At 45.0% G+C, this 27,827-nt stretch overlaps 1 protein-coding gene across 2 annotated transcripts in view; it reads left to right on the plus strand.

The window, feature by feature from the left end:
• Window positions 1-27,827, plus strand: part of egfl6 (EGF-like-domain, multiple 6) — a 70,826-nt gene that overhangs the window by 20,255 nt on the left and 22,744 nt on the right. Inside the window, exons 3-9 of one of the 2 annotated variants that reach the window (XM_078559351.1) lie at window positions 1,200-1,292; window positions 6,686-6,805; window positions 8,507-8,626; window positions 13,236-13,370; window positions 13,871-13,996; window positions 17,110-17,175; window positions 21,190-21,489. In XM_078559351.1, coding sequence (XP_078415477.1) covers window positions 1,200-1,292; window positions 6,686-6,805; window positions 8,507-8,626; window positions 13,236-13,370; window positions 13,871-13,996; window positions 17,110-17,175; window positions 21,190-21,489 — 960 coding nt within the window. The remainder of the gene's footprint in view (window positions 1-1,199; window positions 1,293-6,685; window positions 6,806-8,506; window positions 8,627-13,235; window positions 13,371-13,870; window positions 13,997-17,109; window positions 17,176-21,189; window positions 21,490-27,827) is intronic. The other variant, XM_078559352.1, reaches the window with a different exon arrangement.

Below are 27,827 nucleotides of genomic sequence, written 5' to 3' on the forward strand. Positions count from 1 at the left end.
CTGGACACTCTGGGAAATTGAAGGGAGAACTGGTTCTGGTCAAGACCAGTTCTATTCGCCAGTTTCCGGATTCCAGATTCCAGGGGCTGAATGATATGGTGGGGGAAGGCAGATGGCACGAAGCCAACCACTTCCATTCCGTACGGCCCTGCAGCCATAAAGAGCTGCGGGGTTCATTAACGAGGGCCGTGTGGGGCCTCCGCCATTCATTGGGGCAGACGTCCCCTCCCCCTACAGCTGCCAGTCAATCCGATTGGCTGGTAGCTCCATCAGTCCTGGCAATGCCAGAAGGGTGTCAGTGGCAGCTGCTGGGGCTGCAGCTGAAGAGAGGAGCCCAACGCCTCCGATCCCCGGAACAAGGAAGTCCAGGGTCTTGAGCCGGGAGAGTTTAGGAGCGTTAGGGACAGGGGCAGTGACGGGTGGGGGAAGGTGGGTTTAAAAGAGGGAGTGAATAGGAAGGAAGGGGGGGTTCAGTCTAAGGGGGCTGCCCCACCATTGGCAAAAGGCAGCCCCCAAAGAGCGACTCCTCCACTCCTTCCTGCCCTTTAACTATTTCAGGTTAAAAATGGCTCTTCCCGCTCTCACCCTGTTGCCCACACCAAATGTATTATGGACTGGGCAGCATATTATTAGGGTCAATAGGCTTCTTAACAAGCCTAATTGACCCTTAAATAGTCATTTTAATGTGGGGGGAAGGCTGCCGATTTGGGTGCCCATCCCCCCCCACCCCCCACCCGTGTATTATGGGGGTGAGCTCCGGAGGGTGGGCAGGAAGGTGGTGGGTTGGGTGCCCACACCATTTTACTTGCCCCCCCGCCCCCCGCCAGTTGCATGTAAAATTCAACCCCAGGTGTTGGAAATCCACGGACTGTTCATCATCAAAAGAGAAAAAAACCAAGTTAGGACTTTGGGTGGAAACCCTTTAGCAGAATTTAACTAGTTCATTCTGCTTGTCCTGAGTTGCAGCTTCAGGTTTGTAATTTTTAAGTGTTACAAATGCTGTGTTTGTCCCTGCTGCAGGTTAGTAAATGAATTCCTCTTTGAGTAAAGCAGTATTTCTGATCTCTGTGGTAAATTTACTTTAGTTAAACCTCTGGGCCTACTTTCTCGATAACTTTGAAATACGAATGTCATTTCACCATATATGAGAGCTGGTCAAATTCTAATGCTTCATTTCTGTTGATGTGATCTCCTTTCAGCTGTCTGTGAACATGGATGTAAACATGGAGAATGTATTGGGGCAAATAAATGTAAATGTTACCCAGGATTTACTGGCAAAACATGTAACCAAGGTGAGTGCCAAGACAGCTGTCCCAGTACTTACTTTAAGTTGAGTGAAACCACAGCCCCGATATTTATGGGGAGGCAGGGAGGGAGTGGCAGAGCACTTTGGTGCAGGGTAAGCACGGCAAGACTTGGGGCACAAAGGTCCTGCTGAATTTAACAGCGGGATCTTGTTATAATTTTTTTCTCTGTTACCAGCTGCTTGCCAAGTTGACAGGACCCCTGATGTAACATTCTGTCTCTCCCATTCCAAATGCTGAGAATTCGCACTGTCCCTTCATGCTGCTTTCTAAATAGTAGCACTCTATGGTTACCCTGTAAGATAAGTCTATGTAAACTGAAAGTTTACCTTTTTTATTTATAGTGAAATTTGTGTCGGCTTTAAGTGGGGTTTTTCAGTAATTTTATTTACTTGACTGTTGAACACTTCCCAAACCCCCAACCTCCGGCACCTAGAAGGACAAGGGCTGCAGGTGTATGGGAGCACATCCTTTCCAAGTTCCCCTGCAAATGGGCATGGCATCCCAACTTGGACATATTTTGCTGTCCCTTTATTGTCACTGCGCCAAAATCCTGGAACTCTTGCCAACAAGTACTGTGGGAGCTTGACCACAAAGACTGCAGTGGTTCACGAAGAATGGTCACCAACGTCTTCTCAAGGACAGCTAGGGATGGACAACATATGTTGCATTTGCCAACAACGCCCATGTCAGTAGAATACATTAAAAAGATTAGCACTCCTCCTCTCAGACTGATAGAATGGTAGAATGGTTATAGCACAGAAGGAGGCCACTCGGCCCAATATGTCCGTGCAAGCTCCCTGCAAGAACAATTCACCTAGTCCCACTCCCCCGCCTTTCCCCATAGCCCAGCAATTGTTTTTTCTTCAGATTATTATCCAATTCTATTTTGAAACCACATCTGAATCTGCCTCCACCACACTCTCAGGCTGTGTGTTCCAGATACTAACCAGTCACTGCGTAAAAAAGTTTTCCCTCGTGTCACCATGGCTTCTTTTGTCAATTGCCTTAAATCAGTGTCCTCTGGTTCTCGACCCTTCCACCAGTGGGAACAGATTGTTCCTGTATACTCTATCTCTCAAGACTTTGAACACTTCTAGCAAATCTCCTCTCAACTTTCTCTTCCTCAAAGAGAAAATCGCCAGATCCTCCAATTCACGTAATTGAAACTTCTCATCTCTGGGACCATTCTCGTGAATCTTTTTTGCACTGTCTCTCAGGCTCAACACCTTTCCTGAAGTGTGGTGCACTGAACTGGACACAATGGCCTGAATGTTTAGGCTGGCGGGCAAGCACGGTCAGTGGGCCCGGCAGCAGCCAGGAAACAGACCCCCGACCACGATCGGCCCCCAGCCGCGAGTTCATGCTGGCTGGCCGTTAGTTGGTGAATAGCTCAGCGCTGCCAGGGTGGGGACAGGAAGAGGGTGGGCGCTGACATCAGTGTGGGCGCAGGCGAGCGCTGGCAGAAAACTCCTTGAGGCAGCTGTGGGCCTTCAGGAAGCTGAAGACCTGAAAAGGATGAAATAAAGTTTTTAAAATCAGGAACAAAATGTGCAAGCATCACAATCAGTCACCTGAACATATACGTTATAAAAATGTCGTCCATAGATTTTAATTTTTCTTTCATTTAATAACAGAAACCTCATCCCGCCCGTGGATGAGGTTTGAAGAAAATTACAAAGGCCGATTCACCCGTCCGCCAACCGTAAGGTTGGGTGGGCAACATAAAATTAAAGACAATTTAATTTTAATTAACTTTAATTCTCTTAACCGGTGTCTTAATTGTCGGTGGACGCGCTTCTGACTTTTGCGCGTGCCTGCCGGCCAAAATATCGCGTGAGCGTGGGATGAGGGCGAGACACTCACCCAGCGTCACCTTGCGTGATCTCACATCCGATCAGGTCAGGCGCCCGCTCGCCAACCTAAAAATCCCACCCAATGCTCCAGTTGAATCTGAGGCAGTGTTTTATACAGGCTTATGATAACTTCCTTTCTTCTGTACTCTATTCCCCTGACTTGTAAAGCCCAGGATCCCATATGTTCACCTTCAATGATTTATGTATAGATACCCCATGTTCCTCTGCTCCTGCACCTCCTCTTCAGAATTGTACCCTTTGTTTTATATTGCCTCTGCTCATTGTACCGACCAAAATGAATCTCTTCACCTTTCTCTGCATTAAATTTCATCTGCCACTTGTCTGTCCACTCCACCAGCCTCCCTATGTCATCCTGAAGTCTATCACTATCCTCCTCGCAGTTCACAATACTTCCAAGTTTCTATGTCATCCACACATTTTGAAATAGTGTGTTGCGCTGGAATGTTCCATTCTGGAGTCTAAGTTTAGTGGCAGATGTGAAAGTGGGAGTGACTTCCACATCTGTGCAGGATGAGTGATGTGCAGGACAACTAACCAAGTGTGATCTTGCACTGTTCAGCTTTTAAATATGCATTTGTAAGGAGCTTGTCGATTCCTGCAGCAGGGGCAGGCAGGAAGTCACTGTCCCCTCTGTTACCTCATGGGGTCGAAGGTCGGGGTGCAATATTTAAAGGGAATCCAGACAGCCTGCATTATCCTTTCCACCATTGCCCAGCCACCGCCCCACCCTTCCCCGCTAATCCTTCCTTTCTTCCTTGGTCATCCTCCTTGCAACTTGCACTGCTATCACTCAGTCTCAAGCACAGGCCGCCATTTACAGGCGCTCCCCAAAGAGGACAATGAAGCAGCGACTCACCATTAATCATGGGAGAAATCAGCCTCAGTAGGTGCACGCCACTTATGTGCAGTCATAAAAGTGGATGTTCTCATTTCTCACTGGGAGCTTAATTCCGATGAGCTGGCTTTTTAATGAGCGTGCCTGATAGGTTAATGCTTGCAAAAAGGGCTTCCTGACATTGTTCGTCAAAGCTTGATCGTCTTTAAAGTCCCAAAAACATAACTGCTAAAGTTCATCCCGCCATCGGGAAATTGATTTTTGGCCTCAAGCCAAATTAAGTTCCCCTGGCGACCAAGCTTCTTGCTGCTGGTGAGACCAGGAGATTCCACCCCTGGACACGAAAGCCTAGGCTATTGACATACATCAGGAAAGCAGGGGTCCTAACACCAATCCCAGGGGAACCCCCTATGAACCACCTCCAGTCTGAAAAACCACACGTTTCCTGTCACTCAGCTAATTTCGTGTCCATAATGCCAGAGTCCCTTTTATTCCATGGGCTTTAACTTTGCTGACAAGTGTATTTATCAAATGTCTTTTGGAACTCCATATACACCACATCAACAGCATTATCTTCATCCACTCTCTCTACATGTTACCGCATCAAAAAACTAAAGCCAATTAAACACCATTTACCCTTAACAAATCCATGCTGACTTTCCTTAATTAACCCATATTTGTCCAAGTGACTGATAACTTTGTCCCAAATTATCACTTCTAAAAGCTCAGGCCTCTACTAATACAGAACTCCGCTGCCCGAAGTGAAGGGTTTCTGGCATTGTCCATTGTGATATTAGTCCCCATCATCTAAATACAAGGTTATACCTACACGGAAAGAACTAAAAGCTTCCCCACCACCGAGGTTAAACTGACTGGCCTGGGCTTTTCCTTGCACCCTTTCTTGAACAAGGGTGTGCTATTTGCAATTCTCCAGTCATCTGGCACCACCCCTGTATCTAAGGAGGATTGGAAAATTATGGCCAGAAACTCCCCAATTTCCAATTATGTTAAAAGTAGGACACTCCAACAGTGCCATAGAAAGAGTACACTGACCATAATACTGCAAGTAATGAACCTTAAGTTTGATATATTTAGTTCTTTCCGTGTAGGTATAACCTTGTATTTAGATCATGGGGACTAATATCACAATGGACAATGCCAGAAACCCTTCCGTATTAGCAGAGGCCTGAGGCATATTCCGTGCCTAATTTGGGCTGACCATGATCATAAAGTGCTTTGAGCAGACAGGGCATCATGCAAGGTGTGGGTTGTGGACTCTCCGCCGATGCCCCTTGTTGGCACATTCCAAAAAGGTTGCCTGATGTTCAGCAATGAAGGCACACGCGTGTATACGGGCATGAACTCTGAATTCCTGAATGCTAACCTGGTACCATACATGTTAGTTACCTTCAGTGATTGTGAGAACATTAAACATTAAATAACCTTGGGTGACACTGTACGTTTTGCTCATTCCTGGCTATATTTAATGGGTGACATTGTGGAAACTTTCAGATGGCAACAGGAGACACTGCAATGTAAACTCATGATCATATTTGTGCCATTAGAAAGCTGAATATAAGGCACAGTTCACCCCATTCTCGCTCTATGATACTGTCCCAAGTTTACAGTGACTAGCTGTGCACCAAGGCAAGATGTTGGAACATGCTTGCACACTTACCTTTGCAACCTATAAGCAAAAACAAAAACTTCCTCTCTTGTTCCCAGGCTGAGGCCACAGGTAAGATTATAATCTTCAAATTCAGCTGCCTGTCTTCTCCCAATCCCTGTGTTCCCTATACCGGATCCCAAATATTTCTCCCCTTTGCCCGCTCACTCTAATCCTGATCTCAGCCTCCTTCCTTCACGTGTCCCTGACTTTGATGCCTCTGCTCCTCACTAATCAGATCTTATGTAGTTACTCATTGACACCTCCATCTCAATTCTCTGTCAGCCCACTTTTAATCCCTCAAACCTCTCTGCTAAACTTCTTAGTTGCTATGTGCTAGGCCTCAGTTTATATACTTTATTCAGAGTGGCATTCTTCATCGCTACCCCCTACCCCCAGCCCCCCACTCACCGGTTCAAAGGGGCAATCTTGTATCTCTCCTACACATTCGAACGTTAATATTGTACAGCATGACTTCACTCTGTTTGTGTTCAAAGGGGCAATCTTCTATCTCTCCTACACATTCGAACGTTAATATTGTACAGCATGACTTCACTCTGTTTGTGTTCAAAGGGGCAATCTTCTATCTCTCCTACACATTCGAACATTAATATTGTACAGCATGACTTCACTCTGTTTGTGTTCAAAGGGGCAATCTTCTATCTCTCTTACACATTCGAACGTTAATATTGTACAGCATGACTTCACTCTGTTTGTGTTCAAAGGGGCAATCTTCTATCTCTCTTACACATTCGAACGTTAATATTGTACAGCATGACTTCACTCTGTTTGTGTTCAAAGGGGCAATCTTCTATCTCTCTTACACATTCGAACGTTAATATTGTACAGCATGACTTCACTCTGTTTGTGTTTGCAAAGGCGTTTGAACACTTCTCACATTTGTGTGCTACTCCAGAGTGTCAAAAAGCATCTTGTCAACCAAATGAAAGCAGTTCTTTCAGCTATTCCTGTTTTAGCACCAATGTTTTTTTGGCTGCTGCAGATTTTAACGAATGTGGACTGAAGCCAAGGCCCTGTGAACACAGATGTATGAACACACATGGCAGCTACAAGTGCTACTGTTTGAATGGCTACATGTTGATGCCAGATGGTACATGTGCTAGTGAGTAAAACATCCTTGGAATGGTGTGACTAAATATTTCTGTTGGATTGATCATTTTTAAGGTTCATTTTCTGGTCCTCCTAGTTAGTGTTTTTAACCTTACAGCGCACAATGTGAATTTGGGTATTTTTGAGGCCATTATAAATTAAATAATTGTTTTTCCTTTATGTCCCTTTTCCTCTCTCTTTTTCATTCACTCTCTCTCTTAATCCAAACATTATTTCCTTCTCTTCATTATACTTTCTGTACCTGATTTGACATTGAACCCTTCTCCTCCTGTCAAATGTTTATTACCCAATTCTTAAATCTCACTGGTTAAGACTTGCCCTGTCCATTCAGGTCCCGGGCGCCCTGTTTTCCTCTACTGTTTTCAGCACTTTCAGCAACTATGTGGGAAACATTTTATTTAGGGCTGAAGGGTGCAGGGGAATGTCTAATGAATGGCAGATGTCTTTAGATGCCCTGTTACAGAACCTGGCCCAATACTAGGTTTCGTTCTCAACAGAAGGCTGTGCAGTTAAAGGTTTCTGTAATGGAAGATGTACATGGCCTTAATTTTATCTTAATCTGCTCATTGAGAAGCTGATGGGGTTGGGTGCAATGCTAATCCCCACCCGATTGAAAGCAATGGAGGTTAATATTGGGCAAGGTGTAAAAACAGCATTCCACCCAGTCCCATGGGTCTCCAGGTAGAAAGTCTCCCAAGGACTAGAGGGGAGAGAACAAAAAAAACAGATGAAGGAATGACTGCTGAACCACAGTTCGAGAGTTAGGAGGCAAACTTGATCCAAATGGTGGTTTCCAGCAGGTGGAAAGAGAAGTGGAGATACAATGGGAATTAGGCAGGTCCAAGCAATGGAGCTAGAACTTCTCAAGATAAACAACATCAACAGAATCCACTGCCAGGCTGCTGGCACTATCGCCAGAAGCTGTATGGAGTGACTAGTGGTCATTTTATTTGCCCTCAAATTTTCTATACCTTCTTTTGGGAAAATGCCTAATTTCCAATCAGTATATCTCCAGCAGCATGGTGAAGGTCAGGGATTCACTATGTCGGCAATCACAGGTACAAAGTCATGCTTTACAGTCTGTGGCACAGCACCGAGGAACTCCAAAACACTGTGCCAGTGAAGCAACAATAATGGCAATGTAGAGCCCAACATCCCTGTTGCTGGCAGGATGACAGATATTTAGCATAACTGGATGGGGTAACCAGCTTTAATTTGTGACTGACAAGAATTCATTTATCTGTTTTAATTAATCAATTAATTCATTAATTCCTGCCAAGCTCAGTAGTTGCATTTGATAATGATTTGTTCCATCCAACTATAAAGGACAAATGAATAAAGTAACACTACCATGAAGAAAAATTAAAACTAACAAATCACTGTTCAACCCTTTACCAATCAACCTTTTAGGTCTCTAGCTCTACAATGACAGAGTTCAAAAATGAAATGCATTTTTCACTTGTTATTTTTCCTAGGGAATAGTGAAGAGTAAAAATATTGAAATAAATTATATTTTTTTCCCAATACAGAATTGATTGTGTCTGTGTAATTTGCTTCAAGATTAAACAGGATTAAATTTCAGTCTCCTAAAAAAATAGGGAAAGACAACTTTCTAAGTATTGTCGTGGGGGTTTGTTGTGTATTTTTGGGTTTATGGATCACACAATGAACTCACTGATTTTGTGCTTTTTAGATTCCAGGACATGTGCTATGGCAAACTGTCAGTATGGCTGTGAGGATGTGAAGGGAGAGACCCACTGTCTTTGTCCATCCTCTGGATTGCAACTGGGACCAAATGGAAAAACTTGCATAGGTCTGTGCTATCTTTAACATCAATCATTAGAATATGTTTACCAGTAAAAAAAAAACCTGACTTACAGAAAAAAATCGTTTGTTTCTTTGAGTTTTTATTCATTACTTATTGCAGAATATATACCGAGCATGTTATTTTCCACTAATTAATTTTGGATTATTATTTGATAAACTTATTCCAATTGTACCACAATCATGTTTAGAACAAAGAACAAAGAAAAGTACAGCACAGGAACAGGACCTTCGGCCCTCCAAGCCTGCGCCGATCATATTGCCCGTCAACTAAAACATTTTGCACTTCCGGGGTCTGTATCCCTCTATTCCCATCCTATTCATGTATTTGTCAAGCTGCCTCTTAAACACCACTATCGTACCTGCTTCCACCACCTCCTCTGGCAGCGAATTCCAGACACTCACTACCCTCTGCGTAAAAAATTTGCCCCGCACATCTCCTCTATAGTTTTCTCCTCTCACCTTAAATCTATGTCCGCTAGTAATTGACTCTTCCACCCTGGGAAAAAGCTTCTGACTATCTACTCTGTCCATGCCACTCATAATTTTGTAAACTTCTATCAAGTCGCCCCTCAATCTCCGTCGCTCTAGTGAGAACAATCCGAGTTTCTCCAATCTCTCCTCATAGCTAATAATCTCCAGACCAGGCAGCATCCTGGTAAACCTCCTCTGCACCCTCTCCAACACTTCCATATCCTTCTGGTAATGTGGCAACCAGAAATGCATGCAATATTCCAAGTGTGGCCTAACCAAGGTTCTATACAGCTGCAGCATGACTTCCCAGCTTTTATACTCAATACCCCTGCCAATGAAGGTAAGCATGCCATATGCCTTCCTGACTACCTTATCCACCTGTGTTACCACTTTCAGTGACCTGTGGACCTGTACACCCAGATCCCTCTGCCCGTCAATGCACTTAAGAGTTCTGCCATTTACTGTATAATTCCTGCCTGTATTAGACCTTCCAAAATGCATTACCTCGCATTTGTCCGGATTAAACTCCATCTGCCATTTCTCCGCCCAAGTCTCCAACCGATCTATATCCCGTTGTATCCTTTGACAATCCTCTTCACTATCTGCAACTCCTCCTACCTTAGTGTTGTCTGCAAACTTACTAATTAGCCCAGTTACATTTTCCTCCAAATCATTTATGTACACTACAAACAGCAAAGGTCCCAACACTGATCCCTGCGGAACACCACTAGTCACAGCTCTCCATTCAGAAAAGCACCCTTCCACTGCTACCCTCTGTCTTCTATGACCAAGCCAATTCTGTATTCCATCTTGCCAGCTCACCTCTGATCCCGTGCAACTTTACCTTCTGTACCAGTCTGCCATGAGGGACCTTGTCAAAGGCCTTACTAAAATCCATGGATATAACATCCACTGCCCTTCCATCATCGATCATCTTTGTCACTTCCTCGAAAAACTCGATCAAGTTAGTGAGACACGACTTCCCCTTCGCAAAACCATGCTGCCTCTCACTAATACACCCATTTGCTTCCAAATGGTAGTAAATCCTGTCACAAAGAATCTTCTCCAATAATTTCCCTACCACTGACGTAAGGCTCACCGGCCAGTAATTTCCTGGATTATCCCTGCTACCCTTCTTAAACAATGGAACAACATTGGCCATTCTCCAGTCCTCTGTGACCTCACCCGTAGCCAGTGAGGATACAAATATTTTTGTCAAGGCCCCAGCAATCTCCTCCCTTGCCTCCCTCAGTACTCTGGGGTAGATCCCATCTGGCCCTGGGGACTTATCCACCTTAATATTCTTCAAGACGCCTAACACCTCCTCTTTTTTGATCTCAACATGATCCAGGCTATCTACACACTCTTCCCCAGACAAATCGACCACTAAGTCCTTCTCTTTGGTGAATACTGATGAGAAGTATTCATTTAGTATCTCTCCCATTTCTTCTGGCTCCACACACAGATTCCCACCTCTGTCCCTGAGTGGGCCTACCCTTTCCCTGGCTACCCCCTTGCTTTTTACATATGTATAAAAGGCCTTGGGATTTTCCTTAATCCTGGTTGCCAGTGACTTTTCATGACCCCTTTTAGCCCTCCTGACTCCTTGCTTAAGTTTCTTCCTACTTTCTTTATATTCTCTACGGGCTTCATCTGTCCCCAGCCTTCTAGCCCTTATGAATGCTTCCCTTTTCTTTTTGACTAATCTCACAATATCCTTCGTTATCAAAGGTTCCTGAAACTTGCCATGCTTATCCTTCATCCTAGCAGGAATATGTGGGTCCTGAATTCTTATCAACTGACGTTTGAAAGCCCCCCACATGTCAGTTGTTGATTTGCCCTCAAACATCCACCTCCAGTCTAGATTCCTCAGTTCCTGCCTAATATTTTTATAATTAGCCTTTCCCCAATTAAGCACCTTAACCCGAGGACTCCTATTATCCTTATCCACCAGTACCTTGAAACTTACTGAATTATGGTCACTTTTCCCGAAATGCTCCCCTACTGAAACTTCGACCACCTGGCCGGGTTCATTCCCTAATACCAGGTCCAGTATTGCCCCTTCCCTAGTTGGACTATCTACATATTGTCTCAGGAAGCCCTCCTGGATGCACCTTACAAATTCTGCACCATCCAAACCCCTAGCACTAAGTGATTCCCAGTCACTATAGGGAAAGTTAAAATCACCCACCATACCCCTGATAAAACCCTTTCCAACTGATCCCTCCTGCTACCCTCAATCAATCCCTCCTTTTCCCCTGAACAACCCCCATCTTACCCCGATTGACTCCCCCCCTACCATTCCCACCCCAGCCCCTGATTGACCACCCCCCACCTCTCACCCCAACCATGTCCCCAGCATGGACTTAGTGGCAGTTGCAGCCTTCACTGATCTGTTCCCTGCCTGGTTGGAGATGCAGCCTGTCAATATGGCTGATCTCCAGGCTGGGAAACCAATCAGTGATGTCGCTGACACAGTGGAGTTAAAGTTCCACAGTGTAGAAGGGGGAATTTCCAAAAGGTGGGTTCCCTGTGATTTTCTGACTTATCCGCTCCCTGCAAGTCAGGCAAGTAGAAACACCACCATTTATAGTCTGAGGCACATCTACCCAACAATTGATGAAGAACATTTATCACAGGGGCTTAGATTTAACATGGAGCATCTGAGTAAGTTCTGCAGGAGCCTCAAACAAATGGACTTTGAGGCCTTAAGATGACCACAACTCCTAGCTTTGATACCTCTGCTCCTAGGTGCTAGTGTAGAGCACTTCGGCTGTGTTAACTAATTTGTTGCTCATGGACACACAAAACACATGATTGATATTTTCATCACAATGAGCTACACTTTCTTTTCCTTTCATTTTCTGATGACTGTAATAACAGGAGGGCACGTAAGGTTCCCAACTCTGGTTGATGGTTTTCCAGGGGATTTCATCACATGACTTTATGGTAACATTGTATGATGCAGTACAAGTATATCAAAGATTGGTCAATGAAGTTGAGATACAGATTAGCCAAGCTTTAATTGAATGGCAAACCAAACTTGAGGGGCTCAATGGCTGACTCTTGTTCCTCTATTCCTACACTAATAGGATGGTCGGTAGACGGCAGAGACTGGTTGAATGTAGAATCTCCAGGAATATATGACACCAAAGAGAAGTTGATAACAAGAGTTTTTTTATTCGCTCACGGGATGTGGGCATCGCTGGCTAGGCCAGCATTTATTGCCCATCCTTAATTGCCCTTGAGAAGGTGATGGTGGGCAGTCTTCTTGAGCCACTGCAGTCCATGTGGTGTAGCATCCACAACTACTGTTAGAAATTCTGGTTCACCATTCAATATTCATTTTGAGAATTCCCTATGATTTTTTGTTACCAGGTTGTTTGCAGAAGTGTCCAGGAAGTTTTGATTCCTGAAGGCTCTGGGATAATGCAGGAGGATTGAAAACCCAAATGACACGGCTGTCCAAATCCATCGGACTCCTGGGGCAGCCTCAGGGAGATCGCTTCAACTTTTAAAACTATTAAAAATAGAGTAAAGAAAAATCCCTTACATGTCCCCTCATGTGACAATGTGGGCAGGTCCTTTAATTGGTTAAATGACCCTGTCAATGGTCTCAATTGGCCATTGACAGGTCGGCGGGCCTGCAGCTGATTTTGCTGCGCCCCTGCCTTCCTGAAAATTTAAATGGGGCGCGGTGACGTTGGGGGTTCCGGCCCCTGCTCGCCAACGGCAAAATTCTGCTCCTGGTTTTCCAAGGGTACAGGATGTAATCCCTAATTAGAACATCTTGCAAAGCAATTCCTTAAAAAGGTCCTAAGAGCCCTTAAGGGTAAAATTCACATTGTACAGTAACACAAAACAGGTGATAGTGCCTCAACAGCCATTCACACTCTGCTCAATCACCTAAGACAAATTTCTCCCATAACCCGGCCCCAACACAAACTCTAACCTGTGAAGCAATTCAAAATAGTAAATTCATTCAAAATGAAGGTCCTATCAGTTGTACAGTGGAACATCACCATCCAATATTTAATTAAATATGTATACCCTACAGTAAATAGCATATTTGCATATTAGGCTGCAAGCTAAAAAAAATGCACTTTTACTGTTTGCTCTTCTAGATATTGATGAATGCGCAACTGCCAAAGCACTATGCCCTCCTCTGCGCAGATGTGTGAACACATTTGGCAGCTACTTCTGCAAATGCCAAACTGGCTATGAACTGAAATACACCGAAGGCAAATACAGATGTATCGGTAAGGTTAAATTAATATGGCAGTTTCTCAGCAGTCAGCTGACAATTAAATCACAACAATTATGAAACAAATTGTGACAATTCCGGTTTGCACCTCCTCCTCTCCAGAAAATGTTATCTCATTCTGGGATACAATTCCATGGACACCCTTTATTAGTTCACACAACTGTTTATTTTGTATGTGTAAGCCTAGACTGCACGTGTGGGCAATTCTTGGGGAGCAGACACTCCCAATCCCATCATTACTGATGTCCACCCATACACGTTGGCTAGTCATCAAGAACAAGAACCCAGGCTATTTTTCTGCTTCTTAACCCTAAAGCTTTGCAGCCAATTGTAGTTCCCTTATTGCCATCCTGGTTGAGATAAACTAACTCAGCATAGCCTGGGAATTAATGCTGAAACATTCTAGCCTATAAGGCTCAGCTACACAATATTTCTACCAAAAAAACTGGACTACTTTTTTTATACAGGTCTACTGACATTTATATTGTTTGACAGATATCGATGAATGTGCTGCCAAAAGTACACACTCGTGTAGTGCCAATGCAGACTGCCACAACACACAAGGATCCTTTACCTGTAAATGTAAGCAGGGATTCAGAGGCAGCGGTTTTTACTGCTCTGGTAAGTCTTAGCAATTATTGTATCAATGTTGATTTTCCGAATGGAGTTAGGAGCTTCAGCTGCTGGGAATGAAGATCAGGAAATCTCAGCTGCACTTCATGTGAATTTTCAACCCATTAATGGATAATGCAGTGGGAATATTGACATCCTAACGTGAAAGTTTTTAATCAATACAATTACCATTTTTATAGCTGAAAAATCCTGTTACAGGTCAAATGACATAGCACTCATAGCTGACATAGAAACATCCATATAGGCATTAAGGTAGCATTAAGAAATAAAGTTGGTATCATTCCTTCATACATGGTGTGAGACTAGACAGCTTGTTGGCTATAAATGTAAGTGACTGAAAAGTGATTTGAGACTTTCATTGGTGCATGTGTTAGCAATGGTTAATTAGTGCAGCTTCGGACTCAACCTTTCTAGGTCTGGGGTACTGGAGGGACCTGGGGCACTGGAGGGTTGGGTGGGGGTGAGTCCCGAGATATTTTAATAAATCATTTCCTGGCTTCATCCTTCTGCAGGGACCTGGGGTACAGGAAGGGCCTGGGGTTCTGGAGGGGCCCAGGAGGGTTGGGTAGACATGAGCCCTAGAGCTGGTGTATTTTGATAAACACTTTCCAGGCCTCACCCTCTTGGAGAGGCCGGGGTTACTGGAGAGGCCGGGGTTACTGGAGAGGCCGGGGTTACTGGAGAGGCCGGGGTTACTGGAGAGGCCGGGGTTACTGGAGAGGCCGGGGTTACTGGAGAGGCCGGGGTTACTGGAGAGGCCGGGGTTACTGGAGAGGCCAGAGTTACTGGAGAGGCCGGGGTTACTGGAGAGGTTGGGATGCTGGAAGGGCCTCGAGCACTGGAATAACCAGGACTCTGGAAGGGCCTGGGGTACTGGAGAGGCCTGGGATATAGAAGCGGCCTTTGGGGTACAGGAGGGTTAGGTGCAGCTGAGACCTTACAGCTGGTGTATTTCAATAATTCCCTTCCTGGCTTCATCCTCCAGGAGGGGGGCTGGGGGTACTGCAAGCTATACAAAACCACACATCAACCTCTGCATGCCTTTGACTCTAACCTTTTATGTATGTCTCCCTTCCTTCGCACCACATTGGTAGCCAAAGTTTCAAGGCCACGTCCACATCTCAGAAATTCCCTCCCTAAAACTCTCAGCCTCTCCACCTCTTACTCACCATTTAAGACCCAGCTTGATGATTCAACTTTTCATCATCCCTCCTAATACCTCTGCTTTTAATTGTGTCTGTCTGAATGTTTGCCTGTGTTAAAGGGGATAAATAAATGCAGGTTATAGTTGCTGTTTTCACAGATCCAGGTATTAGTAGTTCAATTTGGAATATACCCAAAACATTCTTCTCCATTTTTTATTAAAGAGAGTCAAGGCTGCACCATAATTGAAGTATGCACCCACTCACTGTGAGTTTGTATCTTCTAGGCAGCAGACAACACAACATTTTGGGCAGCTCTTGGCAGAGGGGATTATGAGACCAGTTATGGTCTTTGTGATCTCCAAAATCTCTTTCCTGAGGATATGTGTGCTCTTTGGCCACAGCCCATAAGACAATGGTCTGACAGGCTGGGTTGTAAATTAGCAAAGCAGACATAACTCCACCTGAGGTCACAGATAAGACAATCCACACATTTCACAGTGTCAACATGGGATTGTGTGCTGTCACCTGCACCAGCTTCACACCGATCCCTTCATACCATCCAAATGATTTCCAGGAAGAGAAAAATAAATAAGCCATCAGCAACAAATGAGTTAACAACATACTGTAAGAAACTGGTCATTTTTAAAATATGCATTCATTTCACAGAGTTCCAACCAGTGGATTTAATTATAATTATAATGCATAAGTAATGATGATTATGAAGGATTTAACTATGAACTATTTATACAATTTGAACTAGCTTTGGTTGAACAACTTTCTCTGCAATAAAATGATACTAATTTTCTATTGAGTTCATTAGATTATAATGTACAGGATACTTTATGGGTCATACAAACAAACCTAGATAAATCTTTTATCACCTGAGATGCTTTCAATAATAATGATGTTGACTCAGCTGCACACCTTTTAGTTTGCACCAATCAAGAACTAAGCAAAACCTCCAGGTTGAAAGAATTTTCTGGATGAAAGAAGATTTTAGTATGCTTAATATGTTTTTGTTTTTTTTTTAAATTCACTCACAGGATGTGGGTGTCGCTGGCTAGGCCAGCATTTATTGCCCATCCCTAGTTGCTCTTGAGAAGGTGGTGGTGAGCTGCCTTCTTGAACCACAGCAGTCCATGTGGTGTAGGTACACCCACAGTGCTTTTAGGGAGGGAGTTCCAGGGTTTTGACCCAGCTTACACTTCTTAATTCAAATGGATTAATATCATATAGTTTGTTGGTATATTTTAAGGGAGTTTCAGTTCAGAATATGCTTAATAATTTTAATAACTCTTGTATTGTATTGTATTGAGAAATAACTATTAGAAAGAAGCAAAGGGCCATTCCCTTGGATACAGAGCACGCCACTCACCATTGAACATTTATTGGTCGACTGGTGTTTGCTTATATTTCTCAAGATATCCAGGGCACTCTGGATGGATCTCACTCCTGAAGTATAGTTGTGATGGGAGGGGAAAGTCAGGGGACTTGCAGCATTATCAATCATGGGCTTCACTAAGTAGGTGGTAAAAGATAACATCGTTTACAAACTGATTTGAATTGCACCAACTGACATACTTGATCTGAAGTTAGGCACTTACCAGAGTAATGTAATTATGAAGATCTCACAGATGTAAACCATTTTGAATGCATACAAAACAACCTTGGAGATTTTCGTGGCAAATCATTATTTAGGTCTTTAGGGGCATTGGCTGCAATTTTATGATAAGCAATGGCTGCTCCTGAAGCCCGATCAGTGGTGCAGGCTGTCGGACAGCTCACTACAAAATCTCTAACCATCTTAAAGAGCCAGAGTGTGCTCTCATACTATCAGTTGACTAGTATGTTTGTCCTGCTCTGTTTCTTTTACTGAGATACAACAAACACATATCTGTAAGGTTTATTATTATGAGATACATGTGAGAAGTTAATGAACAAGTCTTTCTTTCATAGTTAAACCTTTCCTGCAAGAAACCTTGGATGGAGAACAAGGCAGCACTGATGATGAAATCCTCAATGGTAAGAACCCAATGAATATAATGCAAGCTCTCAAACTCCCTCTGCATATGCCATTGTCATATAGAGCCAACCTTCCTCACCTGCAGCCAAATGCTATGGGGGCTGAATTTTACAGGGGGGGAGGGGTGGGAGTGGAGGTGGGGGTAATGAGTGCTCACACCACACCCCCCCCACCCCGCTCAGGAAAGTTGGTTGCGAGTTGACTAACTTTTAAGAAAAGCTGCCCTGCAGCAATAACATGCTGTAGGCGGCCAAAACAAGCAGAGAGTCGGGCTTCTGCCCCTCAGCCAATCAGATTGGTCGGAGCTCTAGCAGTCTCAGCAGCGCCAGAACTCAGTAGTGGGCACTGCTAGGACTGCAAGCAGTCCAAAGATGAAGAGAGCATGAGATCACAGACTTGGGTACATCCAGGGGCAGGATTTTTAGGTCAGCTTACGGGCACGATTAGCGGGCCTGGGTGCGGCCTAGGAACGGACCACTGCCTGCCATCGGCTCCCGAACGCGATTTCAAGCTGGTTGGCCAATTAACGGCCAGCCAGGTGAAGCATGCGCTGAAATGCTCAGCGCTGCCAGGATGAGGGCAGGAGGAGGGCGGGCGCTGATGTAGGCATGGGCACGGGGGAGCGCTGACTGAAAGCTCCCTGAAGACAGAGAGTTCCCTCAGGGAGCTGAAGAATTTAAAACCAATAAATAAAGATTTTGAAATCCGGGAAACAATGGACATGTGTTAGAATCGGTCATGTGAACCTATACATGATGAAAATTCAGCCCGTATGTTTTTATTTTTTTTAAATTTAATAACGGAAACCTCATCCCGCCCTTCAATGAGGCTTCATCAAAAATGCAAAGTCCACCTGTGAGATTCGCCCATCCGTCAACCAGGAGGTTGGACCAACCACGAAAAATCAGGGACAATTGGAACTTTAATGGGCTTAATTGTCCTCTTAATTGTCAGTGGGCGCACTCCCAACTTTTGCACGCGCCCACCTACTGAAATATCACTCGAATGCGGATAACGCAGGGAAGCTCACCCGACATCATCACACGCTATTTTACACTCCAGCAGGTCAGGCGCACACCACAATGACCTAAATATTCTGCCACAGGACTTTTGGATAGGGAAGGATCGGTCACCCTTGGGGGTTGGGGTGAGGTGGGGTGGTGGGGTGGGGGTTGGATTTGCAAGCCAGGCAGGGAAGCACAAATAGGGACTATCGCACTGGGATGGGGTTTGTAACCCGACGTCATCACACCAGGGTTTATGCATGCACAGGATGGCAGCAACCCCAATTTGCAAACATAAAGATAAAAGCAAAAAACTGCGGATGCTGGAAATCCAAAACAAAAATAAAAATACCTGGAAAAACTCAGCAGGTCTGGCAGCATCTGCAGAGGGGAACACAGTTAACGTTTCAAGTCCGTATGACCCTTCAACAGAACGAAGTCATGTTTGTTTGTCACTTCCATGGACAACAATGTCATCAAGTACGTTGAGCGTCCCCTCAACGTCTGATAAGACTGAAGAAATTATCTTCTGGAATGCGCTAGGTGCTGAACTTAGTCCACAGAGCATTCTGTGATACTGAAACACACCTTTGGGAGTAACAAGAGCTGTAAGATATCAGCTTTGCTCTGCTAATGGTATCTGAAGATAGCCCTGTTGCATGTCAAGCTTTGTGAAGACTATGGAGCCATGAAAATGATGATGATAGTTCTCGGATTGTAGGAAGTGGATACTTGTCTGGTATGATAGCTTTGTTGACCACATTAATGTCGACACATAGTCTAAGTTCACCATTTTTGCATTTTGCCATGACTAGATTTGACATCCACGGCAATGAATTGATTCACTCAATGATATTGTCTGCTTTGAGTCATTTCACTTTGTGACACTTTGGCCATAGATTGCAAATGGGCCACCATCCCAAATTTTGTGAGACTGACGGAATTGATGTGTCAATGCGAGGAGCTTGTCAACAGCCTTAATCTCCCCAAATCCAGTAATAAGGAAGGATACCAACTTGTGCAGTCGGCATTAATGTAATTGATGATTTTTTTTAAAAATTATTTTAAGGGATGTAGGTGTCGCTGGTTACACCAGCATTTATTGCCCATGAACGCTGGCCTAGCCAGCGATGCTCACATCCCATGAATGAATAAAAACAAAATCATCAATCACATTAATGAGTGCTTCAAGTTTCAATCCAAGCCTATCGAATAGATTTACCCCCAAAGAGCTTCTGCCTTTAGCTACATAGAACATGAACCTGTCCACGATGATGTTTTTGTAGCTTACTGGGATTTTGATCATTCCCAGTGATGGTATATGCATGCCGTACCTCTCTCTAAGGAACAGACTCCTCCATGTGTCTCTTTGACCTTCACACCTCTGCAAAATGATTCAATTTTAAGCATGTGTTACACTTTTTCCCTCAAGCTGGACATGGCATTGTGAATCGATGAACACTTCCACAATTTGGGCACAGTTTTGAAGGTATCTGACTATTATGGGGCATTGCATTGATGAGATTGCTGAGGTCTCTTTGTTCGTAACCCTTGTTCTTGAGCTGTTGAGCAAGCTGTTCCTACACCCTGAGTCTGAGGATGCATTTCTGTGTCACCTCCTCAAACCTAACATGGCACATTTGATTTGGACTGCTGAGGTGGTGACTTTGTCCAAGGCTAAATCATCATCCTTCATAAGGAAATGTTCCCTAGTTTGTGCAATTGAACTCTTTTCAATTAATTGGTCACAAATTACTTTGTTCATTACTGTGCCAAATTTACTTGTAGAAGTCAATTGCTGCAACACTGCTGCGTATGGTTTAATGTAGTAAAAAGGCATTTTTTATAAAAAAGTTATGAATAAATGACTGTTTTTTAAAGCTTTTTCACTCATTATGTTGTTCCTGCAGGGTTCATTGGTTCTGTATAGTGTGTGCTGGGTAAATAGACATTGAAGTGCCATAACAAAAACAGAATTACCTGGAAAAACTCAGCAGGTCTGGCAGCAATGGCGGAGAAGAAAAGAGTTGACGTTTCGAGTCCTCATGACCCTTCAGCAGAACTGAGTATAGTTAGGAGAGGGGTGAAATATAAGCTTATATTTCACCCCTCTCCTAACTATACTCAGTTCTGCTGAAGGGTCATGAGGACTCGAAACGTCAACTCTTTTCTTCTCCACCGATGCTGCCAGACCTGCTGAGTTTTTCCAGGTAATTCTGTTTTTGTTTTGGATTTCCAGCATCTGCAGTGGTTTTTTGTTTTTATCTCTGTGTATTCTGTGAGCTGCTTGAATATTCACTGGCCTTCTGATCTGAGACAATGTACGAGTATTGCCTTCTTTCAGATCGCTGCTACATCTGGACTGTCCATCCCTGTAGCAAGCAAAAAGGCTGCATGTGTGAATTACAGAGCTGCACAGACAGAGCCGAGAAGCAACCATTCTACCCATCAGGTTGTCAACTCTGGTTGGGTGTATTCCTAGAGTTATTAATCACGTGACCTTTCACCTCAAACTAGCCCATTCTCACACTTCCACCACTGGTCCATTTTCTAACCTTACCAAGCCAATTGGAAAGGGAACAGAGTCTTCGTTAACCAGTTGGATTCACCTTGACTGCTCATGAAACAGCATTGTCTCCTGTGCCAATATTTTCATAGCTAGTAACTGAAAGTGGTCAAATGAAAGGGGGAAAAAAGCACAATTTTATTAATAGCCCCATGATTATTCTCCAAGGTTTCTCACAGCAGTGTCCTGAAGATTAATTCCTGGAGGGTTGACAACCCTCATCTACCCAACTTCTAAGCTGGGAAATACCATGGGATCTGAGAGGGAATGAGAGGAAGGAGAAATGATTATAAAAAGAAAAATTAGATGCAGTAGGAATTCATGGAAACCAAATTGGACCTTTGTCAACAGCTTCCATAGAAAGAACTCAATGTGTACAGAATGTGATAGGGATGAGGATGCTGTACATAAATATTAAATAATGTGGTTTCTTTCTCTCTTAGCTGTTCCTGAAATCCCTTACGAAGAAAGACCTGTGATTCTGGGAGGAAGCAGGGAAGCCATAAAGAAAATACTGGCAAATAGAAATGGTGGAAGAAAGAGTGAAGTGATAAAGAATGCCATCCCTCAGCCTGTAGCCACCCCTCCTCCCCAGGGAGGTCTCCAGCCATTTGACTATGTGGATGGTATTTACGTCGGGAGCCATGATGAGAAAGAACTTGACGTGGGTTATGAGGGCACTGAAGATGAGGTTGAGAACTACATTGACTCAGAGGAGCCGAATCCCAGGGGAGATGTATTTGGTAAGTCAAGTCTCTTCAACATGGCAACCAAAATGTTCCAGTTCACAGCATAGGCTGTAAAGACAAATATTAAACATCCGTTGTTGTCATTGCTTAAGAACTATGGGAACATTTAGTTCCATGGAAGATTGGAGATTATAGTTCTTCAGAGACGGCATTTGATAAAAGAGTTATATTACACTTGTCATATTCCACTCTGTAATAGTTGAGCAAGATTGTACAAATGATCATGCTTTCACACATTACAGCTTTACAGGTTTAAATTTGTAGAAAATTTAAATTGTTAATCAAGACAATAACAAATGGACAAGATAATTATAACACACTTGAGGAGGCTCAATAATTCCAAACCATAAAAGTAAAGCTTGATTTTTATGAATGTCATGCAAATGCAAAATGAACATTCCCAGGCATCTATTTTTGTTCTTGATACCATATGCAACCTGCTGATAATATTTACTTGTTATTTTTTACTATTGTGGAATTGTTTGCAGCTCCTAGAGCTCAGTGAAAGCTTTTAACAAGAGTGTTTTTTAGCTTCAAGTTTTGCTACTGCTAATCTGCATGCTTGATACTGCTTTAGAACAGAGTGAGGTGGCAATACTATAATGCTAACTATGCATCACTCTGTATTCAACCAAAACAAGGACCATGCACAGAGAGATAAATACGCCCACAGAGTTCTGCTTACTGGTATTGGAATGCCAGCAAGGTTTTTGATTTTGGGAGATGAGAAATGCTGGCAGGAATAAAGGTCATTCAGCCCATCAAAAAAAAACCCTTCCACAGTTTATACAGGCCTACGTCAATCATGAACTCAACTCCCTCCCAAGATCTTTGTACTCTGGTATTAATTCTTATGTGAATTAAAGCTTTTGGCTGTTCATCAACATTGAAAACATGAAAGAGGTACCGCAGACTGCTTGGGATTTCTCGAAGGGGTGACCTTTTGCCAATTATCGTTATCCTGCAGCCAGTCTGAAATGCAAGGGGATCGAGCTTAACTTTGAAGTCAATGAATACAAAAATTGTGAGGTGTAAAACTGGCTGCCGACTTACTATCATCCAGTTTACATGATCGCACTAAGTCATGATCCACACCAAGCAGTGTCGGTTAAACAGGGCAACATTACAAATGCTGTAAATCTGAATAAAAACAGAAAATGCTGGAAATACACAGCAAGCCCATCAGTGCCTGCAAAGGGTAATTTGAGAGAGAAACCTTTGGTGAGTTCTGATGAAACTTCTCTACCCAAGTTGTGAATGCACTCTCTCTCTTCTCAGCAGCTTGTGCATTTTCAATGTTTCCTGTTTTATTTTGGTGTGAGGCTACCTCTGGATCACACCATTTGCCAAAATTTAAATCGCTTCTCCAATCTCGAACTTGAGTTATTAAGTTCTTCCTGCACTGAACAGAATACAGCAGTATGAGAGAACTGATGGAAGTCACAAATTGTGCCCAATGACTGAAGAATTATTGATTTTTTTTATTTGCTCCTGTGAAACACACTTTCAGTTACATTTTTTCATGGGTGATTGTGTTCTTATTGAATTTCAGGGATTGTCATTATGCTCATAACAGCTTCAATATATTGGTGCATTTCTTTCTGTTTAGCATAAGAATGTCAAAAAGTATAAAATTAACATGAGGGTAAAAAGGAGTAAATATAATTAAAATCATGTCCCAATTATTATCACACAATATTTAATAAACCAATGTGTTAAATAATTCCATAATGCACAAAAGAGTTACTCATGAACACATTAAAGTATTCATTACTAATACCACCTGGTGTGACCCAACTCCACAGAATCTAATTTTGATTTTTTTACAATGAGTCTGTTGAGAGGTAGCCCCTTGTTCAAGCCACAGGGAATATGCAGGATATGATCACAAACCTCAGCTAATACAGTCTCCTTCCTTATAAGCAACAGTCCTTTTTTTACTGTTGCAAACAACCCATATTCTGTAATGCACATATGGGGGAGAATTTTCTCCCCGTTGGGGGGATGCTGAGCAGGAGTGGGTGCAGTCACACGTTCAGCCGATTGCCGCCCGCGATTGGCTGCGCCGCCATTTTCGGCGCATGATTGCGAAAGACCGCAGAAATCTCCCTGAGGCACAGAGCTGCCTCAGGGAGTTTAACTTCATTGTGCAAAATTTAAATAATGAAAGAAAAAATTCAGACATGTCCCCTCATGTGACAGTGTCACATGAGATGGGACATGTCAATGAATTTTAATTAAAAAATTTGATTTATAAATCCTTCATGAAACCTCATCCCGCCCGTGGATGAGGTTCCATGAAAAATGCGAAGGCCGCCTGGGCTCTTCGCCTGCCCCCCGCCAACCTTAAAGTTGGATGGGCAGCTCCGTTAATTCTCTTAATTAGTTTTTAAATGGCCTTAATTGGCCTTTGACAGTTCGGCAGGTGTGTAGCTGACTCTGGTGTGCGCCTGCCGAACTGAAAATTGGAATGACGCACGGTGACATCAGGACGCACACCCGATGTCACCGCGCATCATTTCACTTGTCGGTGAGCAGGGCCCAGCCCCGCTCGACGATCCGAAGATTCCGGCCATACATATACTTAAAACGTATACATATGTCACCTCAAGCCGCTCACTACACTGATTTTCATCTTAATGCCCAAATCCTGAGTGGAACAAGGTGATACCTGATTTTTTTGACCCCCCCTCAATGTTCCCAAACCCGCCATTAAAAGGCTAATCACATATTTCATAAATATTCTGATAAGGCCATTCCTACAAGCCTAGCCCTATTTTCATTTCACTATGCCTGTCAAGCTTCATGACATACAACCCCAGTGTACAATCTCCTGAAAGTTAACTGCTCTGATTATTGATACAAAGCAAAAGTGAAATACATGGCAAAGAGAGTGGATTGTGTTTTTTCCTAAATGTAAGGTTAAAGAAAAAGTTTGGTGTTGTATTTTTCTTTCACTTTGCTCAAAGAAAAAAAATACACTGAACTTCTATCTGTACCTAACCAAATGTTAGAGAGAAAGATTTGCATTTATATAGTGGTCAGAACCGTCCCAGATTTGCACTAAGTGCGGTGGGGGGCAGGTAAAACGGCATTTTACCCGCCGGCTGCAATGGCGACTTCTCACGCCGTGTCCTCCTAAACCTGCCGCATTAATTATATATTCCCGGGAAACACACTGTTTCAGTGGTGGGCAGGCTCTTATTCACCCACCACACCACCACCTCGCCACATCATCACAGCGGGCGCCACATTTACAGTGCAGCTGCACACACACCTCTCAGTGCTTCCAGCCCACGACTGCTGCACAGAAGACAGGATGGCCCCGACAAACAAAAACACTGCAGCCCCCCGCTTCAGTGACGCTTCCCTCAAGCACCTTTTGAACGTCATGGAGGCCCTCCCGTGATGTCCTCTACCCCCACCCTGCAGGATGGGCAGCGGCATCACCAATCCAGCATGGCAGGCGGGGGCAGCTGTGGTTAGCACTAATGCCCTGCAAAAGAGGACAGCCACCCAGTGCCACTACAGGATGAATCGTCTCAACCATTCCTCAGGGTAAGTCACTCTTCTCATCGCTCTCAACTCCCACACTCACAAACCCATCCCACATCCACAGGGATCTCACACCTCAAGGGACAACACCACTAACTCTCACACACACCCTCACATCTCCATCAGGTTCATACCCACTCAAACCCGTGTCCTCATCCTGTCCATGGCTCCGCTCACCACACAAACATTCCACACAGTGCCATGTGTCCTGCTCACTCTCACCACCTGTTTTCATGCAGGTGAAGCCTGCTCACAACACCCAGAGGTCCCAGACCAGGGGTGGAGTGGCCCACATTAGGCCCCTTGCTCACTTTGAGGAGTGTGCCAACGCTCTGACTGGTGAGAATATGGACTGTGCCTGCGGTGACAGACAGGTCAGCAGTGAACACACTCACGAGGATCCTACACCACATCATACCTCTCTCAATGCAGCTGTGAGTGCTCTCTCTCTCCTGCTTTTGACTCTGTGCCATGCACTAATTATCTCTACTTTGGTTCATGGGGAGCTCTGCCAAGCAAATGACATCCTCAACCATCCAATCTCTAAACTCCATCCAGGTCCTCACCTCCAGCTAAAAGGACACCTCCTCCATTGAAGAGCTGGAAATAAGCAGCCTGGAGTACCCATCACAGTGCTTACCCACACCCTCCACCAGCGCAGAGACACACACCTTGGTAGGACCTAGACCCAGAGCAGGTTCCGGTTCACAATCTGGTGAATCTGGTGGTCACCGCGTGGACACTTGTCCGCAGCAGAAGGAGGCAGGTTCAGCCTAGCTCCCCGACACTCGGTGGGCTGCTGGGAAAGAGGCATCTGTGAGGTCCGAGTCAGATGACGATCCTCTGGATTTGGCCTTTCAGCTCATCCTGGAGAGTCAGCAGAAGGTGGGGGAATATCACACATTGGAAGCCCTCACAGAATGTCATGCAAGTCGGAGGAGTGCGTCTGCCTGCTCTCTGATGAAGTGGTGCCCACATGTGTGAATGGAGGTCTCCATGGGGAGGATGGTGGACGCCATGGAGACCCTGGTCCGGCAGGACATGGAGATGTGTGCAGACTCGAACTCCATCACGGGATCCATGGGTGAGTTCCTGCAGTGGCAGCATGAGAGGGAAATGGGGCACCTTGGCGTCCCTCCAGGTGCCCCTTCCCCTCAACGAGTCAGGCCAGGGCCTCCTGGCACCTGAGGGGAGGAGGAACAGCAGCTGGACACCCCTCGGTCATCCACTCAGGAATCTCAGAGTCTGTCCTCTCCCTCCGAGTCCCCTTTGCCTGTGATCCCCTCAACCTCGTCCTCTGTCACTGCAGAGAGAGCAGCTGGCCAATGAGTGACTCTGGAGGGAGAAGTGTGTGTGTGGCAGGGCCTTTCAGAGTCTCGTGTAAGCCTCTCCCACACACACGGATCCTTCACGTATCACACTCACCTCACTGTCCTGAGCATTTTCAATGCTGCCTGCTGGGGTTCACTTTCAGTTGTCCATCTGAGCTGCATCTCCGTCCTCCCACTGACCACACTCCCATACAGCACCTGATCTCGCCCACCACGACTGTTGTTTCACTTTTGCTTTAGGCCGCATGGTCTGGATTCGCTTTGTCGGAAGCTCCCCCATCTTTTCCCCTCCCCCAGTCACCCATTTCCTTTCCCCCATCACTATTGACCCCCCCTGGCCTCACCTTCCACCTCCCTCCGTGACCTACCAGCCACCACCCTTTTCCTTCAGGGATGTCCAGGCGAACGTTCATATTCCCTTCCTTCCTGAAAATCCCACCCTCATCCACATTCACCTCCCCAACCTCCTCCTTCCCACCCCCAGGGTCCGTGTCTGCCCCCGAGTTTCCACCAACCACTCTCGCCGTCCCCTCTACCGCTGCTGCCAAACCCTCACCCTCCCTCCCACCCTCCCGCCTCACTCTGCCCTCGGCCATTCTCACCATCCCCTCATTCCACACCCACCCTCAGTTCGCTCCCCAGGAAGCAGTCATGGACTCATCAGAGCCCTTCCTTGCACATTCACCTGGACATCCCCTCCCTCTGGACCCCGAACTCCCCTTGGAACCCCCATCCTCCCCCTCACCCTGGACTCCCCCCACCTTGGTCCTGCCCCCACCCCGGACTCCACTCCCTCTTTGTCCTTCCCCCTTGCTGACTCCTTCCTCCAACCTTACTTCTTTCTCCAGTCTTACTCCTTTCCCTCTCCACACTTCCTCCCCACAAACTCCCTTCCCTTTCACTATCCACCCCACCCCTACATCAACCTCCCCCGTTGCCATCTTCTCCCCTGTTACCCCTTCCTCCCCCAGTACTCCATACCCCCTTCCAACCTCCCCCGGACACCTTCATTACCCCCCTCCCAAGTTCACCCCCAACACCTTCATTCCCCCCACCCCCAACCTGACCACCCTCCCGACACCTCTTCCTCTCCCAGTCGATCCTAGACCTTCCTCTCCCACACCCCCAGTATATCTGCCTCTCCCAAACACAGCTGGACTTTCCTATCCACCCTCTTGACCATCATCCGTTGTGAGCAGACCCTCAATGGTGACTTTCCAACTTTCGTGGGCTACTTCTCAGCAGAGCCATGTCCATGGGAATCCACACAGAATGCATGGACGTTCCTCCAGTGTGCCCTTGCTGTCAAACTCCAGCATCTTCCGCTCCTTGGATGTCCGTGATGTGAGCAAGGCCCTGGTGGTAAGTCCCGATCACACTTGTCAAGACGTGTTCTGCACCGGTGTGCAATGATGCCGACGTGGATGGATGCTCCAGCGGGGGGGG

This window comes from Cetorhinus maximus, chromosome 16 (assembly GCF_964194155.1).
Source record: "Cetorhinus maximus chromosome 16, sCetMax3.hap1.1, whole genome shotgun sequence".
Taxonomy (NCBI): Eukaryota; Metazoa; Chordata; class Chondrichthyes; order Lamniformes; family Cetorhinidae; genus Cetorhinus; species Cetorhinus maximus.